At 38.8% G+C, this 16,956-nt stretch overlaps 1 protein-coding gene across 4 annotated transcripts in view; it reads right to left on the reverse strand.

Moving 5' to 3' along the window:
- Positions 1 to 1,427: 1,427 nt before the first annotated feature.
- suco (SUN domain containing ossification factor) overlaps positions 1,428 to 16,956 on the reverse strand; it is a 35,594-nt gene continuing 20,065 nt past the window's right edge. For 2 of the 4 annotated variants that reach the window (XM_086162411.1, XM_086162409.1), the window contains 18 exons: positions 16,010 to 16,121; positions 15,405 to 15,532; positions 14,673 to 14,740; positions 14,371 to 14,478; positions 13,795 to 13,900; positions 12,404 to 12,424; positions 12,009 to 12,064; positions 11,528 to 11,619; positions 10,974 to 11,039; positions 10,059 to 10,142; positions 9,094 to 9,181; positions 7,502 to 8,896; positions 7,329 to 7,416; positions 7,106 to 7,210; positions 6,844 to 6,998; positions 6,531 to 6,622; positions 5,615 to 5,670; positions 1,428 to 4,325 (listed from right to left, as the gene is read on the reverse strand). In XM_086162411.1, the coding sequence (XP_086018537.1) occupies positions 3,783 to 4,325; positions 5,615 to 5,670; positions 6,531 to 6,622; positions 6,844 to 6,998; positions 7,106 to 7,210; positions 7,329 to 7,416; positions 7,502 to 8,896; positions 9,094 to 9,181; positions 10,059 to 10,142; positions 10,974 to 11,039; positions 11,528 to 11,619; positions 12,009 to 12,064; positions 12,404 to 12,424; positions 13,795 to 13,900; positions 14,371 to 14,478; positions 14,673 to 14,740; positions 15,405 to 15,532; positions 16,010 to 16,121 (3,363 nt within the window). In that variant the 3' untranslated portion in view covers positions 1,428 to 3,782. The remainder of the gene's footprint in view (positions 4,326 to 5,614; positions 5,671 to 6,530; positions 6,623 to 6,843; positions 6,999 to 7,105; positions 7,211 to 7,328; positions 7,417 to 7,501; positions 8,897 to 9,093; positions 9,182 to 10,058; positions 10,143 to 10,973; positions 11,040 to 11,527; positions 11,620 to 12,008; positions 12,065 to 12,403; positions 12,425 to 13,794; positions 13,901 to 14,370; positions 14,479 to 14,672; positions 14,741 to 15,404; positions 15,533 to 16,009; positions 16,122 to 16,956) is intronic. The other 2 variants (XM_086162412.1, XM_086162410.1) reach the window with 1 other exon arrangement.

The raw sequence follows: 16,956 nt of genomic DNA on the forward strand, positions 1-16,956 counted from the left end.
AAAAATCCTGCACAAGGCCTGAGGATGTGGATATCTCTGTAGGGTAATGATTAAATTAGTAATAATTTGAAGATTTTGCTTCTGGGCTTTAGAATTGCTGTAATAAATACTGATACCGTGGTGTGCCTTTATTTTATCCTGTCCTGATTTCTCTTAGCATTTTACATGTTTGTCTATGCGTCATGTGTATATTTGTAAAGTTGCTTAACATATATCCATTTTAGCAAGTTAATACTCTTGTCAATGTTGTTGATGCTGCACACACATTCACTGTCAGATAAAGGATGCAGAATAAAAAACTTGATGAATTTAACTAAAATTGGACTTTTGTCATCCGATCGCAATGAAATGTATATTATGTATGTGTTGAACCTTAATGTGTGCATATAATACATTAATGTACAGACAAAGTTTACGTATAAAGAGATCTAAATAATGGCAAAGCTGACACACTTGCCCCAACATTTTTATCTGTCACCCTCACAAAAAATAAATGCTTTTTTCAAAGTCAGATTTGAATTTTTCTATTGTTTCTGATCCAAATATCCAGATCAAATAGGCTTTTAGGTCCACATTGCATTTTGAAATGGAACTCAACAAAGCAGTTATGTGATGCTTTCACTTATGTATTATTTATTGGACACCTTTTGGGATTCTCAAATGATGTCTGTGTTATTTAAGGGTTGGACTAAGCCCAGTATTCTTCTTGGCATCACACTGGAAATGTGAGAGCTTTTCAGCACTTCGTAAACAGATTTATTTAGGTGGTCTTCATATCCATCAAAGCTCAGTTGCCATGCAGCTGACAGATGAGGGTTGATGATGTTGCTTCAAAATTAATCAATTTATCACTGTTGGTAGCTGAGGATACCAGTCTATCTAACATACCGTCAATTTCAGTTATCTTAATATCAGATACAAACCAGTATAAGCAAAATGTTTCATGGTTTAGCTTAACACAAACATAAGACCCTAATCATCCTCTGCAATTAAATCATAATCTTCAACAGACCAAAGCAGTTCTCTTACTCAACTCAACTCAATTTTAATTGTATCTTTATAAAATTATTATTCAGGCAAGTGCTATTTTTTTTTTTTAATGTAGACCCACAACTTCTAAAATGACCAGTCTTTCAATATGCACTTTTGCCCACATTTGGGATATATTATCAGTAAAGTACAAATTTATGTATGTATTATTTATTTTGTATGCAAGAAGCTTGCATGAGCTGCATGATGTCTGGACTCATTTCCAGTCATAGATTTCTTTATATTCATGTATATCTTACACCCCCAGAAATAAATTTTCCAAAAATATTCTTGAGAGTTTCAAAGCATGTGATTTGAAACTTCAGCGGTTTATCAAGTTTTACCAACTCTGGATATGGCCGCAATAAAGTCCAAAATTGAAGCTAAAGACAACAATAGCAGCAAAAAAGATTTTATTTAGAAATTCACAGTTTCTAATGGCACTACAGTTTTGTAGTAACTCGAAAATACTGTGCAGCTTTTGAGAGTAATCACCGAGAGGAAAAGGAAAGAAAGGTAGCACTTAACAAGTAAGGTAGAAAAGAAAGGCATGAGGAGTCATACAAAGTGCACACAAAACTCCGACTGTTCTCATTATTTGCTGTGTTACTAGTTAAGTAGATTCTGAGTAGTCTCTTATAAACATGACACATATACATGAGAACTTGAAAAAAAAAATCTAGGGTACGCACTTGCACGTGTACACACACACACACACACACACACACACACTTATAATTTGCTCAACTTGTGAACATACAGTCACATTAAGTTTTTCATTCCATAGCCATCTTTGCTGCATTCCCTTTTTTTAATGTCATTATCCTATTCCTCACAAGCATCTTTTCATTGTGGGGTGAAAAAAAAGGTCACTGGCAATGACATCAGAGTGAGGATGTATGGAAAGAGAATTAAATTAGCCACATAGACAGATCAAACTCAAGACGGGAACATAGAGTGCTCAATAAAAGTTGGAATATTAATATCTTCTTCACATTTACAGAGAAAATCGTGCAATTGGTGACCCTGGTGGATTTAAAGAAAGGAGGAACTAAAAGAAACTGTTCAGAAGAGGTGTTAACATTCTGAGTGGGAAGGGTTGTGAGCAAGTCTCTTGTCTGACAAAATATTTAATTTATCAAGTCCAACCAACAATAGCCAGTCAGATATTGCATACATCAAGACATAAGACTTTAATATTTAAAAAGACAAATGAACACCCCTCCAACATCTGCAACTCTGACTCTTTCGATACGGAATAAATCGGCTGCAAGATAATTATGAAAGCATGATGTGATCATGTTAAAGTGACCCGATAACTGGACTGAAACAAGCACATAGAAGACAAGACATTAATAATGTTGTCTTTAGCCCTTTTCGCCACCCAATAAATACAGCAACAGCAGCATGATGATCCTAATAAATTCACAATGTGCGACAGTATTTGTCTTGTTGGATGTATATTCAATTTGGATACAAGACATGACTACGGCTATATTTGCCAGAGTATAAATTATAAATGAGAAACCTCCATATATAAACCACAGATATAGGCGCGACTGAGCCATCTACTGTGTGTCTGTACCACTGAGTATCGCTCTGTAACATGCTATATAGACTGCTGTGACCCTGCAGGACTAGGCAACTGACAAGCCAATCCTTTAGTTAAAAACTCTGTAGAAGGTAAAATAAATAAATAAATAAAACTGGTCTTTCAGGCTATTCTGCAGGGTCCCAGTAGGACGCGTATGTTGGTGTTTGTGCACCAAGAACGTAAACTTTCAGCTTTGTAACACAATGTGCTCTGACATGGTGATCTTGATGATCTTGGTGAGAGGATGAAAAAAAGATAACAAGGGAATGGCTCAGTTACGAATGAAGACAAAAAAGAAAATAAAGAGCTTACATCTGACTCGTGCAAATCTTTCAGTCACAAAATGAACTATAGACATCAAGATTTCTCCTCAAGTGATTCATGTGTTAAACTATGAGGTAAGGTAATCAACTTAAAAGGATCTCAAGGTAGCTGCTGCTGGATTCAAAATTGGCGGAGGACTAACATTTGGAGATCGTGTCACTTCATGCAACATTGTTTCTTCATTCGGCTTTGTTGGTTGGTTTGGACAAGACTGAAAGACACAGTATGAGAAAGACTGTATGACACTGGTCCCTGGAGTCGCATTAGGATGCAACACTAGACATAATGGATATCAGTATGGGAGAACAAGGCAGGAAAGTTTAGAGTTGTAGACTGCAAAGCTCCATAGTTCACGATGTGAAACATTTAAATCAAAAAGAGCAGCCTCATTCTTCTTGATGCCCTTTGTTGAAGGAACAGGGATGAAGACAGCACTTCTCATTACTGTGCTAAATATAGGAAACACAAGGTAAATGATACTCAATTGTTGTGGGACAATGTGCTTATCTATAAGGGGGGAGAAAAACCTTTTAGACACAAAATGACTTGTACAGTTTAACTTGCCACTAGTGTCTCTATCCTGAAACAATACCAGGTTTTAGACTTTTATATTATAATCAAAAGGTCTTTAACAGATATAAAGGCACATAACCGTACAAAAGTCTTTGAAAGGAGTGGGTAAGGGGCTGACTGCTCCAGGTTCTCAAGAGAAATGTGGTTCTTTGGGATGTAACCTCAATTTCTGGCTATTCCACCATGTAACGTAGGTATGGTTCTGTTAATAAAGTCACGTAAGAGTGAATTGTTTAAAAGAGTGAACACACTGAATAAGTGTTCAGACATGTCCAGTCACAGCAGTCACCCTGATGGTCCCAACACTGATTTCCTTATTTCCCTTCATGAGTTGCTGGAGGCTGGGCAGAGATCCAACACCACCCCCTGGTATGGAGGGGAACTGCAGATCTGTCTGCCGTGACTTTCGCCGCTTTATCGAGCGCTTCTCCTGACGGGATTTGGCAGGAGGCTGCTGGAGGGGTAGCAGTAGCTCGTGGCCATTGCACAGGCCAGCAATTGGAGGGGGCAAGCGGCTTGTGAAGGACTCTTCAGAGTGGGTGGATGAACTGCTGCTGCTGCTGCTGCTGCTGCTGCTTGTCTCAGAAGGAGGTTCCTTGGAGGGGCAGAGGGGCAATGATGACACTTCCTCTATGGGGGGTGGGGGTGGAGTTGGTGGCAGAGAGGGAGGGGGAGGAGCGAGTGGGACAGGAAGGCATGAGTGGAAGCCATTGCACTTAGTTTCCCCACTGAGGACAGGAGCAGATGGATCAGTTGCCTTCACATTCTCAACCTTGTCCAAAGACTTTGTCTTGCAGCGTTTTTTCTATTTGGAAAAACAAAACATAACAGACAGACAGGTCATTAAACCTGTGATAGAACAAGGCGAGAACAAAACAGGCTACATCAAATGGACAAGACAATGAAGTGTGAAAATTGTGCTGTAAATATGTGTTTTACCCCGATGTGAGTCAGATAACATTGGCTAAACTAAGAGGATATAAGGGGCTTTGTGTGAGGGAAGCATATAGAAAACAGATTTCTTGACAAAATATTCATAACCCAGCCAATAGGTGTAAACAAAAGGAAAACTAAACAGCGTCTGTGTTTTGATGAATCTGTGGATACTTTTGATGTTGTGAACGCGGCCGAAGAGCTATACTTCTATTCCATTGTATGATGCATGGTTAATTGGAGAGCAAAGTGTAACAGTGGCAAAATAAAAAGTCACAGGCAGGCTGTATGAACAGTCCTTATTTGTCCATCCACTTCCTGTCCCAGACATGCTGTTTCACCCTTCAGCATGTTCACATCAAAACTTATATTGGTGTGTCACTAGTGGCCATTGGTGCTCCAACACTATCTGGTGTCAGAACCACTTTGATTTAGTGGCCCTCTCAGTGGGAAGTCTGAATCCCACAATTCCAAGACGGGACAATCAACCAGCTGAGTAGTTTTCACACTAAAGGAAGGGAGCTTATGTTTCACTGAAGAACTTTCAGCTTTGAATACCACATGGACTCAAAGCAGACATTGGTAACAGATTCCTCTGTAGGTACTTTGGTAACCATAACCTGCAGCTTGCGACAAACCCTCACAGAGCCAAAGACAATGTAAACAAGTTTGTCTATCTCAGTTGCTGGCTAAACAAGAATCACGTCAATATGGATATTTGTTAAATAGATAAAAGGAAAAATTTGGTTGGTCACTAAGGTGTGGTTGGCATGTTTTGTTAATTTATTTATTTTTTTATTTTGCAATCTGTTTTTTTTTGAAAAAACAAGTTAGGCCCTCTCCCACCATCTGGGAGATGGCATTGGAGATGTGTCATTTCAAAATATTTTCATGCAGCACCTTAAATGCATAGTGAATAAAATGAATAGAAAACAGCTGTTTTCAGTATAGAAACAGTTAAAAGACATGTAAGATATTTGTTGCGGGTTGATTTGTCTGAGTCACTGATGTTAAAAAAAAAAAAAAAAAAAAAAAAAAATCAGCATTACTGAGTCATATCACTGCTGCAAAACACTTACTAGTCAGACTGAGTGACCGTGAAACACATTTATATAAGGCAGCTGTCACAGCAAACAGCAGCAGATGGAACAGACACTGTACCTTTTTCTCTGGAGAAAACCTTAGAGGTTCTACAATGTACAAGTCATCTGGACCTACTGAGGAGGGGAGAAAGGGGCCAGGTTAATGATGGAATGGGAAACAGGAAAACATACACATAACAAGCATGACGCTTCTTGCAAGTAGTTTCAATTCATACACATCAGCAATATATTCATTTTCCCATGGCTTAAAGCCTGCAGGGAATAGCATATCATATGCGTCACAACGCATGTTGTTAGAGTCATTGAGTCACAGGTGATGGGAAATTTAGTATGTAAATGTTAAGCATAATTCATAGAACAGCAAATTTTCATTGAGGACTACTTGCAAATATCCACCATGAATGAGCAAAGCATTGTGCACTATTATTAAACTCCTTAAGCCTGCATGTGGATGCAAGATGGCAATGACAGCCATTGATCCTCAAGGGCAAACAGACCCATGCGCACACACACACACACACACACACACACACACACACACACACACACACACACACACACACAAGGCCACATGCACACACGCACGCACACACGCACGCACACACACGCACTCTAGGGATAATGAACAGCAGGGGAGTTTTAGGTTTCATTGATCAAAGACTTTATTGTTTTATTGCTTGCACAGGCCTCTCTCTGAGAACTAGTTTTGCTTGCTTGAGGCACTGGCAACACCGGCGATGGTAGCCAATAAGCCGAGCACCATGTGACAGACAAACCGGCTTAGATGAGAAGGAAGACAAAAGCAAGGAAAAAGAGCTGCAGTGGACTGATGTAGCAAGTTTGAAGGGTTCTGTGGGAATATTATGATCTTTGCAATGTGCTGACTTGAATTAAGTATCACACTGTGGCATGTTTCAGTGACAAAGGCAGAGAGAGAAACAACAGATGTATTGTAGAGGTATGGCCAGCATTACCTTCAGTGGAGCATAAGTGGAATGACTTTGAGCGAACAAGCGGTGAGGTTACCCTGCGCTTTATGCTCATATCATCATAAGAGGAGAAGCATCTGAGGAGGATAATAAAATATTTATATAGTGAGTTTCAACAAATGTCCATTCCTACAGCTCGGAATAAGAAATGCAAAAAGGCATTATATAACCAATAAATACCCTTGAGAAGCACAGGGCACATAAGAATAGCAGATTAATAATACAGAGTCCTTTAAAATGCTTAACATGTCCTGTTCATTCATGACAGGAGGCTGTGTGTGTTTGCTGAAATACAAACCTCTTTGGGCTTGGGTAGTGGTTGCTCTTAGGAAGGGCAGCTGTGTTGGGGTTAGAAGCGGGTGGGGAGCTGCGACAGCACTGGAGACATAGCAGGAGGCCCAAAAACAGACAAAGTACCAAAGACACAACCAGGTAGCTCTGACGGTCAGACACCTGAAGTGGAAAAGTAAAGAACATATGTGCATACAGATTCAATCTTATGTAAGCAGAGGATGATGATGCTTAAATTATTGAGAGACCATTAACACCAGTTTCACTACCTCTCTCTGTAGATGGCTGACTGTAACAGTGAGGTTGATCATCAGTTTAGTGACGTTTTCCAACTGACTTTGCAGAATCTGGATTGAGTCTGTCTGCTTCTGATCCTGTGAATGAAAATATTTCAAGGCATCATTTTGACTTATCAACCACCTTTTGAAAACTAATGTTTTTATGTTTTTAACTGTGCCTTGAGCTCTTTACTGTAAATTCAGACAAACTGACCTGCTCCTCTGCAATGCGGGAAGTGTTCTGCAGTTTGATGATGGTTTTATTAAATGCTCTCTGCATTTCCTCCATCTGTTTGCGGTATCTAAACAACAAGTCAAATTCCATTAAAAAAGCTTCAGCAAAAAGATTGGAAGTGTATATTATATCACTGAATTGTATTTATTCACCTTTGGCTGAGCTCCTCCAGATATCTACTGGACAGACTCATATTCATCTCCAGTGCTTTGATTCTGTTGTTTAACCTCATGAACACACTCTCCTTTTGACTGGAGCTGTGCACTGCTCCCCCATTCACTAACATGCCATTTCCATTCGTTGCCCCATTGTTGTAATCTCCTCCATTCTGCAGCTCTGCATAGAAGTCTGTAGATGTCCGGTGGATGTTGCCATTCCCATTAGTGTTTAATAGGTCTTCATCCACTATGTCCTCAATTCGCTGGGAGTCTCCATTTAGTGTGAGTGGGTCAACCTGGTCCTCATGAGTCGGAAAAGTCTGCACATTTTGCCTCTGAGAGTCTCCACTTTCTGACCCTGACTTAACAATGTCCGTTTGAGTGGCAGTCAGTGGAAGAGCGTCTGGCAGCTCCGTGGGAGGGGGTACAAGGTCTTCAGGCCTCGGTGCAGTAGGCAGCGGCTGGATATGTGGCTGTTCTTTGACAGTGGGAAGCACAATCCCTCCGGATTCCATCTCAGAAGCTATAGTCTGTGAGGGTGGGCTAAATGTTTCAGTAGGAGTAGCACTGCTGGCCTGCTGTGTCTCTGGGATAGACACTGCTTGGTGGGGTAAAGTGGACCCAGGATCCAGAGCTGCATCCTTGACTGGAGGCAGCAGCTTCTCCTCATGGGTGGGGGTAGGTCGTGTAAGGGAACTGTGAATATCTGAGAAACTGTGAGGGGGAATGCTTGATGTTCTACTAGGCTCTAGAAAGATGCTGTGCTCTGGAGTGTGTGCATCAGGTGTTTGAGTATTAAGATCTGCACTTTTGTTGTAGACCTCACTTGGGGTTTTGTGTTCAATTTGAACCGTAAGAGGCGCATCAGGCTCTAAAGCTTCTTCAGTGGAAGGGAGCGCTTGTTGTGGAACTGTGGGAATAGAGTCAGGGACATGTGGAGGTGTGTCTGTGAGGGCAGAAGACTTAACCTCAGGTTCTGTTTGTGTTTGAGAGCTCAGCTGCCTCTGCCTTAAGCTGCGAAGTCTCTCTTTGGCCAGCCTTGCAGAGCACCAGCGATGCAGCAGCTCAGGCAGGGTGGCCATGCAGGAAAGAGACAGAGCTGAGAATGAAGACAAAGGACAGTACATCTGGCTCTCCCAATGATTCCTGTCCGCATCCCACTTGGTCTTCTCCTCTCTCGTCTCTTCTTCCTCCTCCACATCCTCTTCCATCAGTGTAACAGTTGACTGTTTGGGTTCTTCGTCATCATCCTCCTCCTCTTCTTCGACCAGAGTGACAATTTGCCTGTCTTCTTGGGATTCAGATAACGAGGGGGCAGCGGAGGCAGAGTCACTCGATAAATATGAGTGTTCTTGGCTTGCAGTGTCTTCTGGCTCTGCAGATTCCAATCTGAAGAAAACGTATTTATTTTGAATCATATTAATTTCCATAGAACTTAACCAATATCATCCTTAAGCTTTTGATCTTAAAAAAAAGTAGAATTAAGCTTTTGGGGTTTTTGCTTTGTTTACTAGTCCTTAAGGAAACATATATAGTATACATGCACCTCTCCTGATAATGGTTTACTGGTCTAAAATTGAACTTACGCAGAAGAGCTGGGAAGGACCTTGGCTGGTTTGGTTCTGATGTCTTTGCTACCCTTCTGGTCATTTGAGACATCAGCTGTTCCATTACCTGGCATATGATAAAAATAACAATCAATTAAAATTTGATAAGACTCAAGAGTTTATTGGCGTACAAATCAGATATTTCATAGAACCAGTCTAAACTAGTTTTGACCATCGTAAAGCTCACAAAGCTGTAAGAGACACTATGCAAGGCTGTTCATTTGAGAACAAATGGAATCAAAAAAGGTTAAATAACTATCTAATTTCTTTTAGAAAATGTAAAAAAAGAGCTGGGACCTCCCCAGAGAATGTTGTATTCGGTTTATGAGCAGGCAGTTACACTAATCAATGAGTGAAATATTTTGTTTTGCAGATTTACTTTTTCTTAATTTTGTCCACATGCCCTCCACAGTCTTACTGGATATCAGATTCTCTGCTAAAAAGTTGATGACAGGCAGCCCCAGATCTGCTAAAACTTGATTGGACACTACAAGCTAACTGTCTAGAAAACGTCTGTCTCCCTCTGCAAATGTATAAATGAACACTGAAACTATGCATGGGCAGAGGAGGGAAAGTGATCTAGTTTTAGAAACCGATGATCTAAAAGGTTTTTGATCGAGCTGATCCGTAAATGATCAAGGTATTTGCTTATCCTGCATTAAAGTGTGGCTGTTCGAAGAGAAAGATACATACATGTCAGGGTCGAACTTTAAGAAATACCTACAAAGAAATTCATAATACAACTGAGCTTTATATCAACCTATGCAATCTATCTTGCAAAATAATTTACTACATAGACAAAGTACAGTCTAAATCCCTAATCAGTGCAATGTCACTGTAAAATACGATGACAAACAAACAGACAAACAATTATCAGTCATCATGCTGATGGTGGAAGTTTTAAACAATACTCATGCAGGCTGGAATAGGTCTATTAGGACTACCTCCTGTTTCTTCTCCACCTTCGAGCTCTGGCTTTCCACCCAGCACATTGGCAGCAATGTTGTTTACCATGTTAAGAATGGCATCTAAAAAGAAAATATACACAAAAGACCTACTTATTTTGTGGGGCATGCAAAACATTTTCATTCTTGCTGTTTTGAGCACCTACCAAATACCTTGAGGTCTCATTCACAAAGTTTGTTACTTGTTATTTTTCATGGTTTTGTGGTTTGAGCATTCCACATTTCTTGTGCATATTTGCTAAGCACCAGTCCTCTCGTTGCTAAATCAAGAGGCAAAGGATACTAGTGGGTGCAGGAAAATGTCTGTAATCCAAGACTCCAGCCTATGTTTCCCTAGTTGCCTTAGCAGACACATATTGATAGACTAAGGGCATATTGCAAACTGTCTCTAGGAATAAATGCGTATAAGCAAAAATTTAATGAAGCCTCTTAAGTGGCTAGTATTGTGTTACACTTGAATGGATGATGGTACCAGTTGAGCCCCTAAGACTTGGGAATGATTAAATTCATCCCAAAACAGCAACACTTATCAGTATTTACGACATTTTTTTAAAACTGTGAGAGTGAATGACAAGATAACACAATATATTATGTTCACTAAACACATTTCAACAAAAGTTACATGGTTTAAAACCCCTAATAAAAGCTGCTTAATTTTGTCATTAAAACTGTTACTTCTGGTCTTTCAAATTACTATGTTTTATTAAGGAACATGCGCTTAACTAGTCCAATGGGACCAAAACGGTTTTGGTCCCATTGGACTGGTTAAGTTAAAACCTCGTTAAGGTTTTGGCAAAACCTCAAGGTTGATCTCAGTATTCAGAATGTACATTATTACCGACAATCTACTCTCATGTCTCTGTGTAAATATCAGTGTGTGCATTATGTTCATACTTGTTGCTGTCCCAAGCAAATTTTTAGAGGCCTTGTCCTCTGATGGTTGATAGCCAGGAGGATAGTCTGAGGAGACAGAATTTTTTTTTATGTAAACAGGCAAATATCACATGTTAAAGGTCACATGCTAAAACCTCAGGGTTAAAAAGTAAATGATTGTTACACTAGCAACAGATTCTACAGCAACATGTTTTACCTTTTCCATAAGTAGTTTGTTGAAGAAACTAGTTTCCGTTAAGGTATTTTTTTCACAATCTATCCATAAAAGTGAACATTTTAATTTTTATGATTATTATGAAGACTCAAGCTACAACAACCACTAATAATACATTTGGGGGACACAATGAAATTAAAAAAAAAAAAAAAAATCATTATTCATTAATTTATATCTTGTAAAGAACTTTGTCAGAACCTTTACAACTGCACGGGGTTGGTAGGGTCAGAACCTTAACAACTGCACAGGGTTGGTTGGGGTAATATGTTTACACATTTAATATATCTTTTGATTAGCAAATGATCTTAAGAGGTATTTGAACATCACGTCGCCATCTTACCATAGTCTTCATCCAAGTACTCTAGTCTCTCTGATGGGTACTGTGAATCAGCAATCTCCTCATATTCCTCCACCATGCTGGTTCCAAACACTCTATGAAAACCAAACAGACACACTGCGTAATTAGGTGTTATCACCAAGCAGAGATTTTAACATAATGAATAGGAAAGACAGCTCTATTCACAACTGCTCAACCAGTCATGTAAAACATGACTGTTACAAAGATGCTTAAATACTGTGTTTGGAAGTGTCATCTATATCATATGACAATCACAAGCTGGATGCTTAGATTATCTCATACCTCATTTCATCACAAAGTTCAGTATTCAAAACAATCTTTTTTGATTTGCCAAAAATTCCAAACAGCATTTGCCTTGGAACATCTGCTGAATGACCCAGGAATCGGAGCCAGCATGAAGATGCATTCATTGTGGTGTGATAATGGAGTATTATTTGCCAGGATTAGAGTTAGACAGTCCCACCTGATGAGGCTGAGAGGACAAAAGTGTTCTGATCCAAAGTGGGAGAGGAGTTCAACCTGAAAGAACAAAAAAATAATAAATAAAGTAATAATAATACCTATCTGTGCATAGATATTCCCTCAATGACAATCACTCGCAATCCAATAAGGTTTCTACTGTATGCCCAACTCCCCAAAGTCATAATCCACCACAAACCCATAAAAATAAATGACTGACAAGTAATTTGGAAAAATTTATTGGACATGTAGCTTGTGGCCATGGTGTTCAATAACTTGTACATGCATTGATGGTGAAAGTTGTGCCTTTTACTACAGCGCACCCATTAAAATGTGTGACTATGTAAGTGGAATTGTTAATAACATGCAAAATAACCCCTGAGACTGAGGAGTGCTAACCTTTATGTACTTGATGAACATCTGATGCGAGAGAAAGACAGGAAAAGGACAGGAGAGAAAAATAAAACAAGAAAAGGAAATCAGTAAAGACTTTTTCAAGCTAAAAGCAAGTCAGGCATCTGTTTGTAATTTGGTGCTCACAAGAAAAACACAATGCTGATATACTGCAGGTCAGATTTCTGCAACAGCTGATAGAGAGCAGAGTCTACTGATCAGTTAAGAAGAAATAAACTAAGACACAGGCATAGACAGGAAACTGAACAAGAGTTTTACATTGTTTAAATCTGTCTGGCATCCAAACCAGATAATTTTAGACAAAACTCTATCTATGCTATAAACAGCAAGATGAAAAAAAAATAAATCAGAATAGCTGCATTAATCAATCATGTCTTAAAATCACTGAAGCTTAAGTTGCAAGAGTGACAGTTCAAAAAAATTTAACTTATGATTTAGCACATACACATTTACTAATATGGCCTTAATTGTCCTCTGAAAAAGTACAGTGAGCCTTGAATGATACCTGTTGAATGGCTATAGTGGCTAGTCTACACTCAGTCAAGGCATGAATTGCTTTTATGAATTTATACTCTGTGTTAGTGTGAGGTAGATACTTCAGGCAGCCCATCACAAGGAGATGGGGCCATACCTGAAGTAGGTTGAAATTATTGAAGTGACTGCAGGCCAAAACTATGAAACATCCTTACTTTTGCAATATACTGTCAATAAATCATTTTCAAAAGACTAAACATAGATAATAGTGAAAAAGTTAAATTGTAAGCTAATCTAGACATCTCTCTGTTCGGATAGAAGTAATTTGGGAACGCACTGAGTTAATTCTATCGCTGAAATACGCTGGCCAGAAAAAGTCATTAACGATCATTAAGAAATCATTTTAGACGTTCAGAGTCTTGTTATATACTATGACCAACATAATGTACTTTTACTTCCAAAATGGTGAGTGCTGACAACATTCATTTTTCTAGTTTCCCACCACAACTCGCGAGACTCATATAGCAGTGAGGCAGTTTGAAGATATGGTCAAGATTTTTTGTCATCCTAGTCCTGATAGAAAGTTACCTTGGCAGAGGTAAGCAATAACATTTTAGTGTCCTCCTGCCCACTTGTAGTTACAAGTAGAATACAATTTTCCCATTGCATAGTCCCATTTCATTTACTGTTGTAAGGGGGCATCAGAGATTGCTGATAGCATGGTTAACTTGAGGGTTTCCTGAGTTTTAACCATAGCTTTAAGCCTGTACATGAAAATCTTTAAATTTTGGTTTATTCATTGGGAGGAACTCTTTTATAACTATGAATTAATGTGCTGTTTATCATTCTTCCCCTGAGGACATGGATGTATTATCATATAAACAAGAACAAAAAAACAATACCTTTATATATTTAGCATAAAGCTGTTCATCCAATGGGAAGCTCTGCACAATACGCTCATCACGGGCATGGAAAGTACCTAGTTTTACCCACTTGTTGGTAGGATATCTGCAAATAGAGTAAATAAGGTAAAGCATTTGATTCTGACAGGCTGCTGAACAAAAACAAAAAGGCTGAAATGCTACTGTGGTCTCGCTTGAGGTCTGTCCTTCCTTGGCAAAAAAAAGGAACTTCTGAGATGTGAAGCAAGAAATTGATTATTATCAAAAACAGAATGGAAAAAAAAGACCAGGTTCCACTACATCAACTTGGTCCGAAGAACTTGCAAAAAAATAAAAATTGAAATCTTTTATCAGCAAAATAACTTAGGTATGTGTATTCACTTCTTTTTGCCAATGAATAAAATATTTTCATGTAATTACATGGAAAAACTTTGATAGCAAGCATTGTGATTTTGGGCCACTGTAAGCCTTGTGACTGGAAAAGTTGAAAGTATGAAAGTACACTTTGATTGTCAAATGTGCTGCCAACTAATATAGTTCTATGTGCACAGGAGAGAAAGAAGGGATGTACAATACCGGTCACTAATAGATACTAAAAAGTCTTTAGGAGTCGAGGAGAAGAGCTCAAAGTTAGCAATGTCCAGCTGCTTGACTTGAATCGGTTCACACAGCTCTATCACAAACCTAAAAAGAAACAGAAGGTTTAGGAACAAACTGGTTAAACCTAGGGTTCATTTTATCATCTGCTTCCAAACAAATTAATAAACCGAAGCCTTTCTGTTGATTGAAAATATATTCTAATTTTGTTATAAACTGACCAATTTACACCATTGACACTGTGAGTGTACTGGTATGACAGTGTGTGTTTGAGGACTCACCAGATTTTGTTGCTGCAAGGGTTGAGCATGTAAAGGTCCATATTCTCCATGAGAATAGCTGAGGTGCTCTGGTACAACAAGAGTGGAAGCATAAGCATGACTCTGGTAAATGTGAGAATTTCATTAACTTTGTATAACAAGAAAGTCCTAGTGAAATCAAAAGATCTTTGATCTTTATCAAGAGGACTGGCCCAAGTAACACCTGTGATAAAAAATATATTGTATTCATTTAAAAGCATTTAGCGAGGCTTGAGGATGTACAATATTATTTAATAGATTATTTATACACATACTCCGAAGTGGGGAACTTTGTAATCCAATGTAAAGATTAAATGGCTAGTATATCAAGTCTTCATAAAATTGAGTAACTTATACACATATCTAATACGCAGGCAGGAAAATAGTTTAGTTAACCTTTTCTTATTGCAATGAAAAGTATATTTACAATAAAAACATTAGAGCTTTTTATCTACCCATATGGAATTACCATCAAAAGAAATGATAGAACCCCATAACTTTCAAAATATTTAATCCATATCTGATTAGTCATGGTTTTCACTATTACTTAAGCTGTCTTCCTTCCTCAATTTAACAGATCAGAAACTGGCAAAATTCAAACTACTTGACACCAAACCATATAATGATACAACCTTTAAGATAATGACTGTGAATTTCTCAGAGTGTTACAGCTTAGTTAATGTCTGCAGTCTAAAAAGAATGTTTGTGTCCAACCTTGGCCTCACTGTTGGCAGAGAGTATCTTGGCACCACATTCTACTGAGGCATAGTTATTCTTGAAGTTTTTCTGGGCCTTCTTTACTGGACTGGGGTGGCTGCTGGTTGAGGTATGGAGGGACTGACCTGAAAAAAAAAGCATTTTACCATTCGAGGGAAAAAAAGCTGGTCCTTGGCATTGCCGAAGAACAAGTTGAGATGTTACGCAATACACATGAGAGCATGCTTTGCTGGTGATTGACTGCACATGGCATGCAATGAGGAGAGAGAAGGGGGGGGGGGGGGGGCAAATAAAACTTGAGTAAGGAAGTGACAGAAAGTGGTTGACAAAATACAGAGCATTCGCTAGCAGAAAAAGGAACGATAGAAGACAAGACAAGAAGCCGACTAAGAATGAGATGGGAATGTCTTGGGTTATCTCCATAGGGTCTGCTACAGATTCTTAAAACTGTAACATAATGAAATCAACATCTACATGTTTTATCTTAAAATACCTTAAATGGGGTTGCTTGGACCTGAGCTTACAGCAAAAGTATACTTAATTGTCAGCGTGACATCTTATTTTACATTTGTGTGTATGTGCAAAAATGAAATTCACTCTACTTTTCTCCTTTTCGACCTCCATGACTTGTTTTTTCCATTCATCAAAGGTTGGGATATCCTCTTTGCTGGGCACCGAGGGATCAGTCTCTATGCCAACATTTGAGTCTCCTTCCTAAAACACAAACACATGTATCACACAAACAGAAAGGTACCTGAGCTGTATTTAATCCCTTGACTATCAACATTCAGAAATGTAATGCATAGAGGTGATTATCTGATGTTGCAAAATATGACCAAAATGTTTTATATCTGGGGTCAACACAATCACTATGGGACACTGCATGCTCTACAGGGATCAGAAGGCTCCCATTGCTGGTTACATTAGTCAGCGAGCCACTGTCCACTCAGGCATTGAGGTGCACTGAGCTGTGATTAACAGTTTGATGAATTACATAAGCAATCTTTTGGACCTCGCTAGAAGGTCTGAGCCTAAAAAATGCACCAACTCAGACAGGCTATTATGTAAACAACCAAACCGTTAACGAAAGTCTTTGCTAGCAGCACTGAAATTAGTCACCAGATCACAACCGAATAGGCAAAGCACACCATACAAATGAATATTAAATATATATCACTGAATATTTTTATTTTAATTGTCCAGCAACCTTGGAAAAAGCATCTTAAAAGGAGGTTAACTCAGCATTTGCCTCTAGGAACATTTTCCCCTTTGATAATGCAGCTATGCACAGTGAATATCATCAATGCAAATGACAATAAAGTCAGCAAGTGAGAGGATGCACTGTGTATGCGGGACTAAAATCTGAAGGACATAACTGCAGGGGTATGAATGAAAAGACAATGACTGTAAAATATTAACATTCTTAAAAGTTATGAAGATTACCTTCTAACCTAAAGGACTAGAACTGCTAGAGAAAACGAGGGAGAAATTGCAATAAAACTATGCAAACAAACACAGAACATACGAAGTCTACACAGAAAGGTCCAAG

Source organism: Fistularia commersonii, chromosome 16, assembly GCF_037954325.1.
Source record: "Fistularia commersonii isolate RoL2024-O1a breed Wild chromosome 16, RoL_Fcom_v1.0, whole genome shotgun sequence".
In the NCBI taxonomy this organism is placed as follows: domain Eukaryota; kingdom Metazoa; phylum Chordata; class Actinopteri; order Syngnathiformes; family Fistulariidae; genus Fistularia; species Fistularia commersonii.